The sequence below is a fragment of the Melopsittacus undulatus genome, chromosome 6 (assembly GCF_012275295.1).
Source record: "Melopsittacus undulatus isolate bMelUnd1 chromosome 6, bMelUnd1.mat.Z, whole genome shotgun sequence".
Classification (NCBI taxonomy): Eukaryota; Metazoa; Chordata; class Aves; order Psittaciformes; family Psittaculidae; genus Melopsittacus; species Melopsittacus undulatus.
In genome coordinates this window covers 10,727,678-10,749,809 of record NC_047532.1, presented here as the reverse complement: position 1 = coordinate 10,749,809, position 22,132 = coordinate 10,727,678, and the positions used below count along the sequence as shown (strand labels likewise).

General features: G+C 43.9%; 1 protein-coding gene across 1 annotated transcript in view; it reads left to right on the top strand.

Moving 5' to 3' along the window:
- Nucleotides 1-22,132, top strand: part of CACHD1 (cache domain containing 1) — a 107,201-nt gene that overhangs the window by 22,106 nt on the left and 62,963 nt on the right. Inside the window, exon 2 of the mRNA XM_031050741.2 lies at nt 14,650-14,712. Coding sequence (XP_030906601.2) covers nt 14,650-14,712 — 63 coding nt within the window. The remainder of the gene's footprint in view (nt 1-14,649; nt 14,713-22,132) is intronic.

Below are 22,132 nucleotides of genomic sequence, written 5' to 3'. Positions count from 1 at the left end.
TGAGTAATAGCTCATGGTCGTGAATAGGTGGAAGTTGAATGCAAATACATGAAGAAATCTTGGATTAACATAAGTAGCTAGTGATTGCTGTGTTTATCCCATGGAATACCTTCCTAAACTGTTTTAAAGTTGTGTAATTCTTCATCTCGAGCTGATAAACTGGGATATTTCCTGGCTGGCTGCTGCATGCTCAGGGAGGATTGTGTTAGCATTCCAGTTTTTTGTAGCTTGATGCAAAGGTCACCGCCTCCTAATTCCTACCATGTGGAACAGAGCACATACAGCACTGTGTATTCTGTCTGGATTATTTATGTTTTTATTAGATAGCACTCGTACTGGAGACTTCCCTTTGTGGATGGGAGTGGAAGCGCAGTGCAGAGGCAGGTGGGAGCCAAGTGTGGCACGTGGGGAAGAGGGACACTGTAAAGGGAGGGGTGTTGCTTGGAGATGTGGAATATGCAGGTGTGAATTGGTGGCCTTCATATTTAGTATGAAGTAAGCACACTTCGATACTGATACTGTTATAATTGTCACATCATGATTTTTACTTATAAAATACATATATAATATGAAAGTGTAAATCCTCCACCATAAGATATGGCTGCTTTATGTTGCTACTTACTATACCATCATTTGCAGTGTAGGGAGAAGCAGAAGCACACCATAGAATCACAGAGTGGCTTCGGCTGGGAGGAACTTTAAAGCTCACCCAGTTCCAACCCCCTGCCACAGGCAGGGACCCCTTCCACTGGAGCAGGTTGCTCCAAGCCCCTGTGTCCAACCTGGCCTTGAACGCTGCCAGGGATGGGGCAGCCACAGCTTCTCTGGGCACCCTGTGCCAGCATCTCAGCGCCCTCACAGGGAAGAACTTCTGCCTTATATAAACACTATATTGTTTAAACCCCTGATATAATGTGTCATGGGACACTAGAGAAAGGTCTTTGCCTTGCATGCAGATGGGGCTTTCAGAATCTTCACAAGATTTGATTTTTCTTTATATGAAATACATTATTCCCTGACTTCTTCCTAACCCTGAAATTCGTGACATTACTGCATCTTTATCATATCTATTTTAGGATGGACCTTCCCTTTTGGAATATTTTGAATATTGCCTGATGCTTTTGATTTTGTAGCATCAGTCTTCCATTTGTATCCTTGTTATATTTAAGAATGAAAAGACACAGAAGGAATTAAAGTCAAGCTGGGGAAGTGAGACAAGTGCTAAGGTGCTTTCCGCTTAAGTCTGTTGGTTCCCAGTGTCTTTGCATAGTAAAAACTGTGTTGTGAAAACAGACATTTAAATTGTGCCATGGAGATGATCTGCAAATTCAGATACAGATTCCATGCTGAAACAAGGGGGTGAAGCTGATTTGTAGGTATTAGCAAATTATTAGTTTATTACAGTTAAAATTTATTGAGTAATTTAAGATAAACCACCATGCAGCGTAATGAAAAATCTATCCAATCAATTTCCTTTTTCCACCCACTTTCTGACAGTTACACACTGACATCAGTGTAGCATTAACTGTGTTTGACAACAGGAATATCTATTCCCAGAGCACCATTAATGTACTTCAATTCTGTCTACATCCAAAGTAGCATTAATGCCTTTATTTCTCCTCAGTGTCTGAACTTGCTAATCCTAGTACCAAAATGGATTACAGTGTCACTTCCACATGTTCAGACAGATGTGCAACACACAGATAATTGCACTTAAAAGCAAAGGAAAAGAATTTATTTAGGTTGCTGAGCTGGAAGTGGTCTCTGCCCAGCCTTAAATCCTTAATTCAGTTTCAGGTTTGCAGGCAGTCCTGTTGGGCTCTTGTGGCCTCACTTCATGCACCGTTTAACATCGGATGCTCTGCTTCCACCGGAGTAATATTTTTCTGCCTATTCGGCACAAGTCATCATGTATTCATCAAGATAGTAACTATTATCCTTAAATGCTTTAAAAGAATTCCATGTTTTACTAAGTTACTGTTTGCTGTAATGCACCAGCATGGAGCAAATATCTGCTTTCCATTGACATCTCGTATTGCTGAAGTTGATGAAATTCAACCAATGAAAGCTTGGCTGAGTTACTGAAAATTAAATGAAAGCTATTTTGAGAAGAAGATGATATTAAACATTCTAATTTGAAACCCCCTTTGACTGATGCATATTATATGTGCACTGTGCATCCTCAAAAATTTAATACGAATGAACAGTAGGAAACCTTGCAGTACTATGAATCATTGAGATTTTATAGTATCAAGTCCAAATGTCTGCCAGGGGCTTCTTGATTTATGAATATGGCACTATACACACAATCAGCATGAGTGCGTCTTAAAGAAGAGAGTTCATATAAGTAGTATCTTCTGTAGGAAACCACAGCAGAGATGCATTTTGAATGAAGGAGCAGCTTTTTCCCCAGAGGTTCCAAAATTTGTTAGTTAGACAAAGTTAAACATGAATCGAAATGAAAGGAAAAGGTCCAATAGTTCTCTTCTGTTTTGAAACAGAAATGGTTTTAATTGTGTTTATTTACCAGGAGCAGTGGCGATTGCTTCATACTTTGTAGATGTTTGATGAAAAAGCAGCTTGTAATAATATTTAGAGAAGGAATGGAAAATAGCAATTGTCCCTGTCATTGTTTTAATGTTCACAGTGTATGTGTGCACGAGTGCTTTTTGATCTTTTTGGCAGGTACAGCCCAATTGACAGTGACATCATGTCAGGAAAGGAATTAATACTCCCATTATAAACTTCCTGGCTTGGTGTTTTCTGGAAAGCTGGTTCCCTCCAATTCAAGTTCCTTTTTCCCAGTGGAAATCTGCTCCCAAATTCTGTTGTTGGCTCTGTTCCTCCTGTCCTCATGTTGTGCTGCACTGACTATAAATCACAAGGTTGTGTGGATGTGCAGGGTCCAGAAAGGTGCATGTAGGTGTGTAGCACCTATCTTGTGTGCTTTAGGTGACAAAACATGAATCTGATGTCAATCAATTGGAGGTTTTCATTCTGTTCTCTATAGCTGGGCTCAGTCATAGAACCATAGAATGGTTTGGGTTGGAAGGGACCTTAAAGCTCATCCAGTTCCAAGCCCCTGTATGGGCAAGGACACCTTCCACTAGAGCAGCTTGCTTCAAGCCCCATCAAACCTGGCCTGGCAAAGACTTCTTAAACATGTGTTCCTGGCTATGGCAGGGGGGGTGAGCTAGACAATCTTGAGGTCCTTTCTGACACTATTCCATGATTCTATAGCAGCTTACAGAAGCTCATGGTAGTGCAGGTCTGCTGGAGCTGGAGTAGTGTGTATTGAAAATTCCAGGGCAAACAGTGGCAGACCTGGGACAGCCCCAGCTGAAAATGCCTCCTGCTGGGACTCTGAGGATGTTGGGCTTTCATGTGAAACCACAGGAATCTGACCACATGGTCAAGAGTATCCCATACATTGAAATAGCTGCTAAAAAGCCTTTCCACTAAGGAAAAGGTGCCTATGTGGGACTAACAAAATCCTGCATTGTAACCTGATGTATCATCTTCAGACAGGTGGAAAAATACCTTGAGAGATGTTTTTGGGGTGGAATTCTTATAAACTTCAACTTGTAATTCCTAGCATCCATTTTCAAACACAGGAATCAGTCAGGTGCTATTCATCTCTGTACTATTAATCAGCAGCTCCTCAGAAGAGTGTCTACTCTGATTTTTAAGCTGAGGCTCAGCCTCATTCCTTGCTGCTTAGTGTTTGTAAGTTAGTTATGAGAATTTCAGCAAACCTAACTTTCAGAAGGCTGACATCATTATTCTTAGTTAGGAAATACTCTAGGCTGTTCATTCAGCAATAGTGAATGACACTTGTTTGCATGGCGTGTGTTTATTATATCTATTTAAGATTATAAATACTGGTTTGCCAATATTCAAATAATTGGTCAAATTCAGGTTTTGGTTCTGATTTCTTTTTTTTTTCATCATCTTTTTATGTTACTTTTTGCAATATGATTATGTTAAAAGTTGCTGTTGTGGCAAGGGAAGCAAGCAGAGCTGAGGCTGGTTTTATGTTATCAAGTCCTGGTTGAATGTATACCAGATAATAAGAGTATTTGTCAGGGAGTCTTGAAGACAAGTGTTGTCTCTACAAAAATGTGTATTTGAAGATCAAATCATCAAATCCCAGAATCAACCAGGTTGGAAAAGCCCTTCAAGCTCATCCAGTCCAGCTGTGCCCCAGCCCTGCCAAGGCCACCACTGCCCCATGGCACTGAGGCCTCGTCTCCACGCTGTGTGAACACTTGCAGGGATGGTGCCTGCAGCCCTGCCCTGGGCAGCCTGTTCCAATGCCTGAGCACCCTCTGGGGCAGGAATTGTTCCTCAGCTCCATCTAAACCTGCCCTGGTGCAGCTTGAGGCTGTTTCCCCTCATTCTGTCAAGACTTGATACCTCTTGTCCTGTTTAGCTTAAACAGTTGTGCTTACCTTAATAGCCCCCACCTGAACACTGTTGATTTTAAGTGAATTTGAAGCGTGTGGCATTCTTCATATGGAGAAACGAGCACAACAGTTGATCTGTGGGCTATGTTGGGGTTGGGCTGCTGTGTTGCAGTCTCCTCAGTTTGTAGAACAATGAGGGGCAAAATAAAGGGCTCTTTGCAAAACAGCTGATAATTCTTTGCTCCCAAAGGCTGGATGTAGGAATCCTCGTGGGATGGATGGATCGCTTGGCAGAAGTGCTACAGAAAACTGAGGCGAGTTTTGCTCTTCTTCAGCGCCTTCCCTCATTAAATCTGGAGCTTTCTTTCAGCTTTCTGGGTTGGAATCCACTCTGCTCTTGATTAACACTGGAGGTTTTGTTTGAGTTATAGTTGTTGGTTGGGTTTTGTTTCTTCTTTCCTCCCCTCTCTTTCATGTAAATGATGTCTTGCTATTTTGCTTGCTTTTTTCTTTTTTAATTAGAAGAATAAATGCTTGCATTCATGCACAAATTGCTTTGATGTGCTGCAGGAATTCAATTCATGAGCTTCCCCTTAGTCTCAATCTTTAATTTACTCTTTTTTTGCACACGATAACATCTAATGGCTCTGCTCTTTCCAGAAGATTCCATTGGTTTCCTGCAGATTGCTCTACCTCCTTCTATGTCCAGAGAAAATAAGTTAAATATGAAGAAGAATGATCAGCTAGCTCCCTTTGAGCCTTGCTGGAGGTTTTGTGTCACTAGGGGTGACTTGTGCTGGACCACAGTGCTCTGAAACAGGAGGGAAAAAGTAGTCCTTGGGACTAACTGACCTCCGTTGAGCAGGAGGTGGGATGCTGGATGCCATGGGCCAGCCCTGCTCCTCTGGCTGTTGTCCTGCAGGGCATGGGGGCTATCACTGACCCTGGATGAGCACTAACAATGCACTTGGAAGAGTGGTTTAGCAGTTTCTCATGGATATTACCTTGTTTTCTTTACTGACCTAGCAGTTATTTGCTACTTTGCACCTGTATGTTATTTTGGGGGGTTCAGGATGCAGTTTACTTCTGTTGTAGGTGTGTTTATGCTAGTTGGAAGTGTCAGGTGATCTTCTGACTCTTGAAACATAGTGGGGAAAAGTTGCCAGATAATTAGAATCATAGAATCCCAGCCTGGTTTGTGTCAGAAGGGACCTTAAAGCTCACCCAACTCCAACCCCTGCCACAGGCAGGGACCCCTTCCACTGGAGCAGCTTGCTCCAAGCCCCTGTGTCCAACCTGGCCTTGAACACTGCCAGGGATGGGGCAGCCACAGCTTCTCTGGGCACCCTGTGCCAGCGCCTCAGCACCCACACAGGGAACAGCTTCTGATTAAGAGCTCATCTTAATCTCCCCTGTTCTGGCAGGTGCAAGCCATTCCCCTTGGCCTGTCCCTACAGGCCCTTGTCCCAAGCCCCTCTCCAGGTTTCCTGTAGCCCCTTTAGGCACTGGAGCTGCTCTAACTTCTGGAAAACTCTGGGTGCAAGACTGAATGAGTTACTATTCGGAAGCGCTGCTGCAGCACTGGTAGGGGAAGGCTGTGATGGTATTTATCATGTGTATGTTGATGGTTCCTGCTGAGAGATCCTGAAAAATGATACTCTTGGACATTTAAAGAAAACAGTTCTGTAATTACATTAGCATCAGCCCATTCACTGAATGCACAGAAGTTTCGTGTTGTGATTTATGATCCATAAATTCCTGTGTTTAAGCTTGTCATTCTCGGATATCTTTTGCTCTGATTCAAGTAGATCTCTTTAATAGTTCAGCTCCAGCTTCAGGGTTCTTTGGCTGCAGCATTTCTCCAAGCAAAACCCAACAGCTTCTGCCTTGACTGTGTTAAATAGGTCAGGGAACAATATTGTGTCCTCTCAGTGCATGTGTGTCTGTATGTCCCTTTGGCTTTTCATGTTGTTTGCCTTTGCTCTGAAATTCCATGGGCCTAGCTGGAATGTTACATAAATTGATCTATGTTTCTTCTGCATACTTGCTGTATATTAAATTCATGATCAAATTGGACAAGCACAGTAATTACACTAAAATGATGCCAAGCTCTCCTGGCTATAGGGTTGCATCTATTTACATGGATTGCTCTGCTGCTTAAATGTTTCCTCATTTATAGTAAGTCATTTTGACTTGAAATGAGCATGAAAATGAACTGGAAAAGTGAAACCTAGGGTTGTCCCAATAGAATTAAGTTGATTTTGCTCCTGATAAATGCTCAGGACCAGCAAAATGCAGCAAGTTGAAAAGTAATCAAAAAGTTCTCAACCTGAAAAAAACCCATGTAAATATTTGAAGTTTCACATCCTAGGGGCTGGAATGAGGAATAAATGTATGGAAAAAAAAATGCAATCCTCTTGAGAGGACCATCTGCTTTGTATTTTAAGGTTTAAGGGTAGCATGACTTTTCTCTTACTGAAAAACTGCCATATACATTGTCATGAGTATAACCTTAGTCAAGTTACATTGGGCAAATGAATAATCTTCTTAACATGTGGAACTGATTTTCTAAGGGTATTTTCCCCTCTCTTTTTTTCCTCCCTCTTTGCTGGTCCCTTGAAAAAGAGGACAAAAAGTTCTGCCAGTCCTTGATTGCATTTTTGGCAGGTACTCAGTTTTCCATAGTTTCCTCTCCTTGCAAATGCCTGAAGTTTTCCAAGGGAGCACAGTTATAAGAATTGTGCTTCACTTTGACTCTTTCCAAGCAGTGTCATGTCTACTTCACCATCTCCCCTTCTCACTCTTGAAACGATCCCAAAGGCCTCCCACAGTCTAAGGATAGTAGGTAAACTATAAAAACTAACTGTGATGCTTTCTACCTTCAAAGTTAAGATCAAACTTGAATTCCAGTTCTTCTCTTGTCCACTGTGTTGCACAAAACACTTTGCCTCAGTGGTGGCTACAGAGTGGGGAGCAGAGGTGTGATGAGCCACTCAACACATGGCAAATGATGATGGTGGCTTGGTTTGTAAACAGTGAATTCATGAAGATAAAAATTGGGAAGTGATGTTTTCCTGCACGAAACCCTCTCAATATTGGGGAATGAGTGCACCCATGAAGGTGTGTGTATGAGCATGTGGAGATCCACATCTCCAAATGCATGCGTACTTGTGTTGTGAGTGCCATGAGGTTCACTGTTCACTTTGCTTATGGAAAAGCTGTATCTGACAGTCTCAGCTTTGTCTCGCAATTGATTCCCCCCCCCTCAACAAATGCCTCCTAATTCCAAGTAATGTTATGTAAATTTTGTATGGAGAACAAGCAAAATGATTTAAATGAAGCTGCCAAAGGAGTCTTGCAAATGACGATGTGGTTTAACAGCACTTCAGCAGAGACCAGCTTTGCCCACTAGTGACAGAGAGAGTTTCTGTGAGCAAAATGCTGATGGAAGGAGATGAGCTGGGCCAGGAGCTGTATGAGTCTTTACTTTAGCTCATTTCTTAATTGAAGACGCAGGTTTTGCTGCCTGCTCTCCAAGGAGAGGCTGCCTCTGACCCCCATGAAAGCACTGACCTGAGCTCAGTGTGTGAGCTCTGCATCACGTTTCTCTTTGTCTACCTGTCTGATAAAGATACCTCCTGCTGCTTGACAAATAATATAATGGGAAAAGAAGCATTAATTAGTTAAACCCTTACGGAAAACTTGCTGTTTTCTGCAACCCACAGAACAAGAAAGGCATTTGCAGTGCAATGTTGAGATATTCCTTTTAGTCTATAGCTATGGTGTCTGTCCCTGAGCTGAGGAGGGTCTGTAGCATCGAGCTGCTGCCATCGTTCATCTCATCTGACCAAATTTGCCTTGCACTGTGTTTTCATCCAGTTTCCTTTAGCTTCTTATATGTATATTGTAAGTTCTTGGAGAAAAAACACAAAATCATGTCCTCGATCTTATGGGAACGCACTATTTAATGTTTCTTGGGTTTAGAAAATGGTAACAAAACATAACGCGATATGGCTTCAGACACTGCAAAAATAAACCCCAGACGGAAGCCACAGGTTTTCCTCCAAACAATCTCACTTGGGAAGTTTCATCCCCAAAAGGATTTGTTCTATATTTTTTGCTCACCACTCTTTAAAACATTAACCTTTAAAATAAGAAACAGACCCTGCTTGGTAGCTACTTGAAGTTTAAAAACTATTACAGCCCTGCTGAGCTAATGCTGCATGTATTTGACACATGTACATTGTGCTACTGCTGTTTTGTATATGTCTTTAATAGCGTTGGGGTTTTTCCTCCTGTCATTACTCAAATATGATGGGTAACAGCACTATGCACCCTAAATCCGCTGAAAGGTTATTTATTTGGGGTTTGGGGGGTTCCTGAGCCTGTATTTGTTTTTCCCTATTCTCTTTTGCCTCTGAAAATATTATTTTTGTCAGTAGGGAGATAGATTTGCATCTCCTCTGGCGAATAAAGTGATGTGCAAATGGTTGAGTGCTCTGCAGAGCAGTTGGTGCTTGTGCTTGGCTGGGGACTTTGGAGGTTTGGGGGTGATGGCTTTTTCTGTTTATCTTGATGCAGTGCTGATAGTCAGACCGGGGCTTTTGAAGTGTTTGTTCACTGCAGTGCATTGTTGTGGGGTTTCTTTCAATCTCAAGGAACTGAAGGAACAAGCCAGTTAATATCTCACTTTTTATGCTGAGCTTGGTTTACAGTCAGTGTCCAGATTTAAAACTGAGTTGCCTTTGGATTATGAAGCAAAGTCTCCTAAGCCTTGTTTTGGCACATAACAGAGCTAAATCTGAGCTGCCCCTTATCTCTGGCTTGCTGGGAAACCTGACTCCATCCTACCCGGAGGTGCTGTGCCCATCCATCACTGTCAGACCCCACCGGTGGGAGGCATTAGATGGTGGTGGCCTCAATCTTCCCCATCCCAGCCCCAAGGACCTCTTGGATCCTCTCATTGCTTCCTGATTTATCTCACACACCAAATATTTGTCCTGTCGCTCAGAGCTAAGAGTGAAGCAGGCTGGTGTCACCAGGAAGCACTTGGTTGTTAACCGAAGTCAGTAAATGATAGATCTAGATCCATGGAGGAATATTTTCTAGGAAGCTGCAAGTGCTTTGTCCCAGACAGGTAATTAAAGAGCTTAGGAAAGCAAGAGTTTAATGTGTTGAAAGTGTGTGTTTGCAAAGCAAACCCCAGCTTTCTCAGGAATCCTTCCATATGGTCATCCTCTGGAAGCTCATAAGGACACATCACTGCTCTCCTGAAGCCTGTGTGTCTCAGAGCTGTCACAGATCACCAGAAATCCTGTAGTGGTCCCTGCAAACACCATGATTTTCTTGCTCTGGACTTCTGTTTGTCTAGCTAAATGCAAGTGCTGTGTTGGATAGGGGAAGGGGAGGATTAAGAATGCGAGTGATGTGCCAAGCATAGTGCTGCAGGATTCAGGTGTTTCCAGAGACAGACTTGGGAACCCCATGGATGGTGCATGGCTTTGTGCTCAGCTCCTGCCTGCCCCACAGAATTAATGGGAATATGAAGCATCAGGTGATGGATACAGCCAGCCAGATAAGTGTTAGTTCTTTCTGAGCATCTCCAACATTGGAGAGATTTGTAAGAAAATTACACTTTCACACTGACTTTCCAAGTTAGACCTGCCTAAAACTGGAATTAATGTCATTTCTGAAGTTTGCTTTTGGGAGTATGGACATCAGACATGCTTCAAGACTCATGAGCTTTGATAAAGTCTTCCATTGTGCTTACTTCTGAGCTTTGTGTTTTGTGATGAAAGTACCTAAACTGAATGAAGCAAAGTCCTCTTGCTGTGCTGGGTAAGCCGTGGCAGCACAAAATGCTGTTTTCTACCCCAAATCTTGACATTTAATTCAGAGTTTGGGTTGAAAAACAGAATTTGCTTTTATTTCCAATAATTTTTTGAAGTCAAAAACCTTGGTAGAAATCTGCTTGATGAAACCAAGCTATTGGAGTAGTTGTGTGCTCTGTGTGCGGGTGTGTTGGAGCACAACTGTGAGTAACCGTTGTCAGTCCAGCACCTAAGGTAAGTGTAGAGGGTGGAGCTGTCCTCTGCTGTGTGCCACAAGAACAAAGATACTGCCTTTGAAAGACATCAAGTTTAAAGGAATTGGACAATTCCTGAGAAAACTAATCTTTTTTGCATAGTTGACTGATGTTCAGCAAGAGCCTGGATATTTATAAGCATTATTATACACTTAAAAGAGGGTGGCCAAAGGGAGAAAACCACAATAAAATGCTGGTTTAGGGCTTGAGGTGGTGTTGGGAGGGGTGATGGGGATGCAGATAGCTGTGTCTGGTATAGCACCAGCTCGGCAGGGAAAAGCTGGATGCTGAACCAGTGCAGCGGTTGCAGCCTTCGTGCATTGTGGTGATGGGCTCTGGCAAATGATCCCAGGAGAGCATCTCATTAAGCACGTGTGTAATTGTTCCTGTTGGAGTGAACTTTGCCTGCTGCCATCTGCTCAGCAGATTCAAATAAACATGAGGGGTGGGAAGCATAAAGTGCAGATGCTAATGTGCTGTGTAAACCAGGAGGGGCAAGTGCTCCTAAATGTTTGGGCTATTATTGTGAATTTGAGGAGCTGACTTACTCTTGGGTCTGTGAAGTTCCCTGAGCTTCATTTCATAGGATCCCAGCCTGGTTTGTGTCAGAAGGGACCTTAAAGCTCACCCTGCTCCAACCCCTGCCACAGGCAGGGACACCTTCCACTGGAGCAGCTTGCTCCAAGCCCCTGTGTCCAACCTGGCCTTGAGCACTGCCAGGGATGGGGCAGCCACAGCTTCTCTGGGCACCCTGTGCCAGCGCCTCAGCACCCTCCCAGGGAAGAGCTTCTGCCTAAGAGCTCAGCTCAGTCTCCCCTGTTCTGGCAGGTTCAAGCCATTCCCCTTGGCCTGTCCCTACAGGCCCTTGTCCCAAGCCCCTCTCCAGCTTTCCTGCAGCCCCTTTAGGCACTGGAGCTGCTGTCAGGTCTCCCCTTCAGGAGCCTTCTCTTGTCCAGACTGCCCCAGCCCAGCTCTCTCAGCCTGGCTCCAGAGGAGAGCAGCTCCAGCCCCTCTGATTTGGAGGTTGCCACTTAGCTCTGTTTTTCTACTCAAAGCTAGATCACTTTTTAAGCTAGTGAAATTAGCTTAAGTACAACAGGGAGATGTTCCTGTCTCCAGTGTAAATCCATATAGGAGCTCTTGAACACGGAGCAGATACCCTGAGTATCTCCTGCTACCTCCTCACTGACATGCACAGTGCTTTTCGTAAGATACCATAATGTTCTAAAAAACTTGGTTAAATTATCAATCATTAAAAATAGGTTCAAAACTTAGCCCACTGCCAAAGAAATCCCTGCTGCATGGTGACTCTTCCATAGCCATGTGTAATGTTTCCTGGCATCAGTTTGGTAGTCCCTAAACACAGCTCCGTGTTAAAGGGGGAGGAAGGGGTCACCTTTGTGCTGAGGACAGAAAGCTCCATTCTCGGTAGCTGACAGTTTGTTTCCTTCTTGTTCCTTTTGATGTCTGGAGACTAAATGCGTGGAGAGAAAAATTCAATTCATTTAAGACATTTTACATCAAAATGATGTCCTTTAATGTAGGTTCTTCTGATGGTTAAATTATCTTTTCATCTCATGGGGGTGGGGGGGAAAAGCCAACATGTTTGTAGTTAGAGTGCCCAAGCAGGACTTTAAACAAAGGTCTGGAAGGAGAGGAAGTCTCAATGTATGGGCGGCTTTTAAGAGTAGATGCTTTCCCTTCCCCCCCTCTTGTGTCTCTCTGAGACTTGTAAACTGAGGAGATTTATTACTGCCCTTCCAAATGCTGCTTTCGAATTAAGAGTTCAAATTTTTGACATTCCTGAAGTCCTCAGGAGGGAGAGGGATAAGGGAAAGTGTTGATCCTAAATGGAGCAGAGCACACCAAAGGGGTTTCCAGGCTGGTTTGGCTAGTTGTAGCTGTGTGTAGCCTTACTAGGAGGAAATTGGCTAAACCTGCATCAAGAAAACTCTTGGAGTCACGGATCAATGATTAAACTGGATTTGGATGAAATTTAAACCTATTTAATAATTGCAGTTGTTATAGTTAATAATTTGGAGAGCTGATTCCAGCTTGTCCTAGTGCTGTATTCATGAGTCTTGGTAATTTCACAACTCTCACATCAAGGGAGGGACTCAACAGGGTCTTTATTAATCACGGCCCTTCACCAGATGTGGTTGTGCCTACAGATGTGTTGTCATGTGTTTGGTTTAACGCTGGTACAGAATCCACACCATCAGTGGATTCCAGCTCCCCCTGAGGCTGGTAGAGAAAAATCTCATTGACTTCTTATGTTTTATATCTCCTCCACAACCTTGGAAGGATTTCACCATCTGTGTTCTTTCTGCTTATATTACTTAATATTGTATTTTGGTATATTTGAGGCTGTAGGATGTATTTCCCAGTAGTGCAGTTTGTCACCTCAGGTTTGGGCTGTGTGCAGGGTGTTGCAAACCCCTGTGTTTGCAAGAAAGGGTCAGCATTTTAATATGGATCTGCCTGGAAAATTATTTTAGTTTCTATACTGGATATCTTGCTTATGGAGAAGGTGTTTGATATACGGATGGAACTGTCTTATTTTCATGTGGAACCTGCGAACACTCCCTGCCCTTTGGTTACCCCAAAGAGCACTTGAGCAGAAGGATGGGAGAAGTTTAGAAGATCCTTCATAACATAATGGCCTTGTTTTTTTTGTTTTCTGTTTTTCAATGTATAATGACATAAATAACCTCAACATATTAATATTATGTTTCTTGATACTGGATAACCAGCACTATTCTTGATCTGGTTGATACTATCATCTCAAGTCTCCATTGTGCTATGCAGCCACTGTTGCTGTTAAGACACCAAAGGAATGGAAAGGAATAGAAAACCATTGTATGATTCTAGGAGTATTTTGGGACACTTGTGTATTTTCTAGTGGGGATGGCCCCACTGTCATGGAATTCCAGACTGGTTTGGTTTGGAAAGGACCTTAAGGCTCATCCAGCTCCAACCCCTGCCACAGGCAGGGACCCCTTCCACTGGAGCAGCTTGCTCCAAGCCCCTGTGTCCAACCTGGCCTTGAGCACTGCCAGGGATGGGGCAGCCACAGCTTCTCTGGGCACCCTGTGCCAGCGCCTCAGCACCCTCCCAGGGAAGAGCTTCTGCCTAAGAGCTCAGCTCAGTCTCCCCTGTTCTGGCAGGTTCAAGCCATTCCCCTTGGCCTGTCCCTGCAGGCCCTTGTCCCAAGCCCCTCTCCAGCTTTCCTGCAGCCCCTTTAGGCATTGGAGCTGCTCTCAGGTCTCCCCTTCAGGAGCCTTCTCTTGTCCAGGCTGCCCCAGCCCAGCTCTCTCAGCCTGGCTCCAGAGGAGAGCTGCTTCAGCCCTTGTAGCATCTCTGTGGCCCCCTCTGTCCCAGAGGGAAAAGCTGCCCTTGGAAATGAGAAATCCTGAAAGAGAAACTTTGGTATATCAGGCAAACTTTTCAGGAATGCCATCAGTGTAAGCCCAAATCCTTCCAATCTTATCCTTCAGTCTGGAAGCAGAATATTAACAAGTATTGAGTGGGTTTTCCCTCCATGTAACCACTGTAAATAAGCAGTGCTGGCAGTGTGGCTGTCACCTGTGGAGGCACTCCTGTCCCTCTGGGAACAGATGGGAAGCTGTCCCAGGGGAGGATGCAGCTCCGACTTCCATCTTCTGATACAGCCTTTTTCTGCCAGTAGTGAGCTCAGTCTGGTTGTGTTCAAAAGCTGCTCTTATTTTTCTGTTTCCCAGGTACCAAATATATCTACATTTGGCTCACAGCCTCTCTTGTGTTGGCTGGAAACAAGTACTCTTAAAAATAGTGATGCTGGGTTTAGCACTAGAACAGTCTCAGTTTGCACAGCAGCAGCTTTCTCATGTGAAACACTTCTCTTAACACTTTATGTCAGTTTGGTAACTAACATATGTTTTGTGAAAAAACCCTTTTTATGTCTTCGCCTTCAAATCCCAAAGCAACCTCTTCATGCACATCCACAAACAGGTATAGAGAGATGCGATTCCCCTGGGATAACCTTGGCATTAGAGAATCCCTATTGAAATGGTCCTCTTCTGACACTGATTTCCTCACCATGGGGCTATTTGGAGTTGTTTGAATGGGTCATTTTCTTGCAAAATCCCTCTTACACATCCTTTCTGGTTTGTCTTGCAGAGGATATTCAACTCCTTTGTGTACACAGAGAAGATATCCAATGGAGAAAGTGAAGTTCAACAGGTGAGTCCAAAAGCCCATTCCCATCTCTGCACACCAGCAATACAACAGAGTCAGCTTAGAAATGACAGTTCTGTCTGGATTAATGTGGCCACTTTCCTCATGTCCAGCACATCAGAGAACAATAAATGGAATAGGATATAAATAGAGATGGAGTATATTATCTGATTCTGTATCTGAGAGTTCTGTATTGCTATGAAAAGGCTTTCCATCTGCTTTGTGTGGGTCTGCCCCTCAGAAACAAAAGAACAGAGGCAGAGCTGGGGCCCGCATGTAGTATCTCACATTAATTGCCTGGTTTTCATGTTGGAAGTGGCTCTTTTAAAACGGTTTTAATTCAAAGCAAACCCACTAATACTGTTTATGGATGTGGAAATGGTATCAATTGCTTTGTGTAAATATGAGACAGGCTCATGCATAACAGTTGTGGTTGAGGGTTCTTTGTAATTTTGTGGGGGCGTTTCTTATGGCAACACATTTGAACATTTAACTCTTCAGTTTAACACTGAGATAATAGATCTCAGTATGAGGGCTGTTTGCATTTAATACATGCATACATTTGGAAAATCCACTCTGGATCAGTTTTAAAACAGATCAAATCAGTCCTGTTTTCTTCTTTAAGATATTAAGGTACCAGTTCTGTATGCTCACAACTGCACCTTCATGATGTAAACATGATGTGCTCTGAGTAGAGGAGTCAGCTGCTACCCTGCATGGGCAGCACAGGCATCTGGACAAAGAACCAGCTTTTCCTTCCCGTTTAAGCCTGGGCTCATTTGGCACAACCTTCAGTGAGTAACCTGGCCTTCCTAGACCCTTATCAAACCAGGTTTAATGTACACTAGGAACAAAAGTGCCTCAGAGCAGGGCTGTCCCTGGGGAAAAGGGAATTGCTCTTCAGCATTGCAGGTAGCCTGCTTTGTGCCTGAGCTGTTGCTGCTGGTTTCTAAGAGTGTATCAGTATATAGCATACTCATGTGCATTAAAAACTGGTCATGTAATAGAAACAAATAATACTCTGAGTTGTATTCACTATAAATGCTTAAATTTCTCCATGGAAAAAGTCAAAGCAGAGCTGGATCAAATGCACTTGTGAATTATAGAGTTGTGGAATCATTTAGGTTGAAAAAGACCCTTAAGATCATCATGTCCAACCATTCCCCAGCACTGCCAAATCCACCACTAACTGATGTCTCAAAGTGCCATGTCTACATGCCTTTTGAATACCTTCAGGGATGGTGACTGCAGCCCTGCCCTGGGCAGCGTGTTGAATGCTTGAGCACCCTGTGGGGCAGGAATTGTTCCTCAGCTCCATCTAAACCTGCCCTGGTGCAGCTTGAGGCCATTTCCTCTTGTCCCATCCCTTGTTCCTTGGGAGCAGAGCCCAGCCCCTCCTGGCTCCATCCTGTCAGGCACTTGGAGGGAGCCATCAGGTCCCCCCTGAGCCTTTTTTTCTCCACACTGAACCCCCCAGATCCCTCAGCCCTTCCCCATCTCTCTTGTGCTCCAGGCCCTGCACCAGCTCCATTCCCTTCTCAGGCCCCGCTCCAGCACCTCAAGGTCTCTCTTGTAGTGAGGGACCCAGAGCTGGACGCAGAATTCCAGGTGCAGCCTCACCAGTGCCCAGCGCAGGGGCACAATCCCTGCCCTGTTCTTTCTGGAGAGTTTGCATTAGAAAGCAGCACTCACCTCCTCTAATATTTCAGAAGAAAAATGGTGGCTTTTGATGGGATTATGGTCAATGTAAAAGCTAAATTAATTTGCAGAAAGTGGAATAGTTCAGGAAAAGTTCCACTAATGCTGGGTTTCTGTAAAACTGATACTAAGGTTTTGGTGTAGAAACCTTGTCCCATACTGGCATTAAATGGAAGTGTGTAATGTTAACAGAAACATTGGGCAAATATAAGAGCATGTATTAGTGATATAGGACTTATATGAGACTCAGATTGACATCATACATTTAACATTCACAATTGACATTGACATGACATTTTAAGGTGAATCTCTTGTATGTGTTATCATAAAAATGATAAGGTTGGTGTTTAGATAAAGCCAGCAATGTTCACCTTTGTCTGTGCTAGGTGTCTGTTTGGTGAGGTACAGATACATGTGGGAAACATTAGAAGGAACTGGAGCAATGCATTAATCCTGATAAATTACCCTAATTTTGCTATTAACCATTGACCCTTTGGGTAATAATAGATTATGTAATGTAATAGATGTAATGTAATAGATGTTAGGCTTTGCAGGAGGTTTTCTCTAGCTGTGGTTAGTTGGAAGTTATCTGATGCAGGTTTCGGATAAAAGTTGAATGTTTTATGGATGTCTGTCGTACACATACCATTTGGCTGTAGAAGCAGTTCTGATCTTCAGTCATCACAGTTGAGATCATCACCTATAATACAATAGTAAAAAAAATTGTGGAGAGCTAATTAATCCAGGAGGATATTTCCTCTTCTGTTTTCAATCTCACTGCCTGTCTTTGTTATGCCACATTTCCTGCTTGGCTTCTCAAGTGAACTGTGCAGAAGCAGTTCTGCTGTGGAACCAGGCTGAGAGAGCTGGGCTCCAGGGAGATCTGACAGCAGCTCCAGTGCCTAAAGGGGCTGCAGGAACGCTGGAGAGGGGCTTTGGACAAGGGCCTGTAGGGACAGGCCAAGGGGAATGGCTTGAAGCTGCCAGAACAGGGGAGACTGAGCTGAGCTCTTGGGCAGAAGCTCTTCCCTGTGAGGGTGCTGAGGCGCTGGCACAGGGTGCCCAGAGAAGCTGTGGCTGCCCCATCCCTGGCAGTGTTCAAGGCCAGGTTGGACACAGGGGCTTGGAGCAAGCTGCTCCACTGGAAGGGGTCCCTGCCTGTGGCAGGGGTTGGAGCTGGGGGAGCTTTAAGGTTCCTTCCAACCCAAACCAGGCTGGGATTCTAAGAAGACTTTCCATGCCTTTAATAATTATCCTTATAGTTTCCTGGGTTTGTTTGGCTTCTGCTTTTCTTATTTCTGTATCACCGCTATGAATGTCATGTTGTAGGGACAGCAGATGTGCTGTTAATGTTGCATTAGAACCGTTCCATTGCTGTTTAAGTCTCCTTTCTTCCAAAAGCAATCCCAAATTATTTTGTGTTTGGACAACCTCTAAAAAGAGAACACGTAGTGAAGAAGGGCTTATATGGAACTAGGTCTAATCCTGTTTTCTTCACTTAAGTGGTACATTTTTCCCCTGGAAGTCCACATATTATGGTTTTGAGTGTATTTGAGTAGTTTGTTTATGTCATTGTTACTGATTTATACTATTCTGATGTGTGTTCTGCTACTATTTTGGGTATATGTTGGGTTTTGAGGGTTTTTTTTTGATGTATCAGTGAAATATTTAAAATAAAATAAACCCCCCAATATTGGATGCCCAAATTATGATTCCTTAGAAGAAACTTCCTGCTTGGAAAGGTATCATGCAATTGGTGATGCTGGGTGGTTCATTGATGTGGTGCCCAAGGTTGGATCTGCAAGAGTGGAAGTGGACAAGATGGGTGCTGGAACCCACCATCCGCCCTTGGGTGGCCTCTGCTTCCCTGTAAACATGCACAGGTGGGTGCTGGCTTGCAAAAGGACCATGAAAGTCATTGTCACCCACCTTCTAAGGGTTTAAATCTGAAACCATCCCAACACTGTAGAAACAGGGTTTGTTGGCTTTGACATTGCACCAGGGTAGCGTTTTCCTCCAGTGTTTCTGGGTGGTCTGCACACCGTGAAAGGGCCATGTGGGCTACATTATACGTATCAGATGGCCTTTGGAAAGGCAAAAGTGTTTTTGGGAAACAAGAAACTGGATTAAATCTCCTTTGAAGTCTTAACTATTGATTGTCCACTTAGGAAAAGACTCTGCTTGTTCCCCAGATGTACCTATTCACCCTGAGTAGATCTAAATAACTGTCTAAACACTGTAGGTGTGTGATGAATTCGGAGCTGTCAGGATTAAAACGAGGCCCTGGTGAAGCATAATTGCTGTGGTTAAAAGCTCAACAGTGAAGTGGATAGAAGAATAATTGAGTACTTCTGTTTCATTCATAACCAGCTCTTTTAGCCCTAATGAATCACAAGCAATATAACCAGAGTTTTATGAGTAAGAGTAGTGCATCGAATGGCATCGTCGTGTGCAAATGCAAACAAATGTAAGCAAATTAAATCCCCTGTCGCTCATTCCTGGCTTTGTCATTCATTAACATTTTCTTAGCAACTGATACCCAAAGGCAATTAATTCCCATTCTGTGTCAGCTGGGATTTTGTTCTGGCAGATCACTGGATTGTTGGAGGGGTGCTTTTTATATATCCCAAACTGTGTAAATAGGGACTCTCAGTTTGTCGAGAAAGTGGAAAAACTACAGCTGTTGGCCTTCAGGCCCATTTAATAGGCTTGGCTCCCTTCATGCCACACAAAGAGTGGTTTACCTTTTGACGTTAAACTGCTGACACTTTAAGGTCTCTAGTCATAGAGTTGCTATTGTATGCAGCAGATAAAACCTTTTCTCACACTGAAAAGGTTATTAAAGATTGGAAGGTGTTTGCCAAAAAGAACTTGGATTCCTTTCCTGGAAGTGATTTCAATGTCAGAGAGCTCTGACAATATGAAAATTCAGTGGTGTGAACTAGGGATGTAAATAAAGGGGAAGGTGCTTAGTTTTATTAGGGGGAAATCTAGATTAGCTGTTTTCAAGGAAGTCAGCGTGTGTTCAGAATCCTGCCAGACATCTGGTGTCTGCAGCCCAGAGAATGTGAAACTGGGTTCCAAGGAGGAGACAAGACGCTGGTAAAGACTCAAGCAGGAGCAGATTGACCAGAATAGTCTTGATACATTGAACTCTGGCAGAGAAGCTGGAGCAGAGGCCACAACATCTCTAAGTTAAGAGAGCTGGGCTGGGTCAGCCTGGAGAAGAGAAGGCTCCTGAAGGGGAGAGCTGAGAGCAGCTCCAGTGCCTAAAGGGGCTGCAGGAAAGCTGGAGAGGGGCTTGGGACAAGGGCCTGTAGGGACAGGCCAAGGGGAATGGCTTGAACCTTTCAGAAGAGGGGAGACTGAGCTGAGCTCTTAGGCAGAAGCTCTTCCCTGTGAGGGTGCTGAGGCGCTGGCACAGGGTGCCCAGAGAAGCTGTGGCTGCCCCATCCCTGGCAGTGTTCAAGGCCAGGTTGGACACAGGGGCTTGGAGCAAGCTGCTCCAGTGGAAGGGGTCCCTGCCCGTGGCAGGGGTTGGAGCTGGAGGAGCTTTAAGGTCCCTTCCAACAGAAACCATTCTATGATTCTACTAACTGAACTCCTCAATGTGCAAGCCATACTTTTCGAGGATCCTGGCAGTGTTAAATCCCTGTCTGTGAGGCCGTTATGACATCCATGGCTGTCGACCTCACTGATGCATAATTTATATCCAGTCTTGAAAGCATTAAAAGTACCTTGGCTTTCAAGCTGCAGCCAGAAAGAAAACCTAACCTTGGAGCTCTGCTTTCCCTCAGTGCTCCCTGGAAAGGGAAGACTTCAGAGCTGTGGAGCTTTGAGGGGAACGAAGCTTTATAAGAAGAAAAAGCTCAAGGGAACTATGCAAATGAGGAAAAGCTCTGGGAAAATTAGAGCAAGTCACTGATGTTGTGATGAAAGGTTGTCACTGGAGATGGTGACAACTGAAGTGCATTACCCATGGGTGCTGCTGTAATAGAAACAGGTGTTGCCGTCCAACCTGTCTGCAGACTGAAACGCTCTGGCTGCAATCCAGCTGCCACAGAAATACATTAGAATTGGAGCTTATGGCCACATTGTTTGCTCCAAACGCTCAGTTCTTGTTATTCGGGTCCTGAAAGTTAAGCAGAAAGCTGAAAAAGGACAAGTGGGATGCTGAGCAAGGCTTCCCCCTTTCTCTTGGTTTTAAAACGGGGCGAAGGGCATTTTGAGAAGTGACGTGAAGATAACATTTGATTTCAGTCTCAAGCTATCCAGATGTGTTTTAGTCTCCATTAAAAAGCGTGAATTTCTGTGGGAGCAGGAGATGTCTGTCACACTTGGTACCTACCCAAGGGTATACCTGAGTGTGAGATGTTGGCTGCCTTTTACGTGCCCAGTTTGGGACACAACTTTCCATTCTGCCTTAACAATGTTTTAAACAATGATATTGGGATGGTTTCATAGTCAATGCTCTGTCCTTTCATTATTTGTTGTCTGTTCCTGCACCTTTGAGGTTTTGTAACCACTGCGGTGCAGGTCTTATGTCCATCTGTATGCAACGGCTGGTCAGCTCTGGGCAGGTGAGGAAAAGCAGGGTAGATGTTGGGAACAAATAGGGATCTTTTGGGCAAAGGGTTTAAGTTTTAGTTTAGAAAGATGAAGAGCTGCTTTAAGCCTGCAGTTTTTACTTTGACAACTGAGTGCATCACTTTGCAAACTGAACAAGGTTTCTGAGCTAATGGTGTGAGTGTGCATGCATGCATGGGCACGCAGGCATAGAAGAGGAACTAGGAAGCATATAGTGTTTTCTGGCTGTTGTTTTAATCACTGAGAGCTGGAATGCCTGCTCGCTGTCATGGGTTTTTGTGCTCCAGTGAAGCCCAACTATGGAAGAAAAATGAAGTTAAGGATTTTATTTAGGCTTCATCTGGATTCTACTTCTCAATTTGGTGAATTAGAACCAGTTGTTTTTATTAACTTTGAACTGGATGGTGTGTTACCCTTTGGTTCTTAACGTGGTTTAGTCATTGTAATCAATTTTCAATGGAAAATGGCTTTTGAATCATCTTGCCATCCAGCTTTTCTGAGTTAGCTGTTTTTAAAGTGGTTTTGATTGTTAGAAGTGTTCTGTTGCTATCAGAGGGCAGTATTTTTGGGCTTCTTCAGATTAGGTACTTCCAAGCATGGCAAGGAGTAAATATCTGTGTGGCTTTGGGAGGCTTCAAGTCCCTTGTTGCTGACGTGCATTTGACTAACTGCCCCAACTGAAGTGTTGGATCCCACTTACTCAGAGTAATATAATGACTTTGAGCTGTTCAGAGGCCTTTCAATGGACGATGCAGTTTCAGTATTAAACATTTGCTTTTTATCAGTTTTGTCAGATCTTCATGCTCTGCACAGTAGGATGGAGTTCAAAGGCTGTGGGGTGCTTTTGTTGGTGAACCCGGAAGGTGAAAACTCTTAAACACCAAAACATCATCATTATCAAATCATGGAATGGTTTGAATTGGAAGGGACCTTAAAGCTCCTCCAGCTCCAACCCCTGCCACAGGCAGGGACACCTTCCACTGGAGCAGCTTGCTCCAAGCCCCTGTGTCCAACCTGGCCTTGAACACTGCCAGGGATGGGGCAGCCACAGCTTCCTGTACAACATTGGTTTATCAGGAAAAAGTGTGATTCCAAATGTATGTCCTTTTGCTCTGATGCTCCATGTTAGTTCTGTTACTGC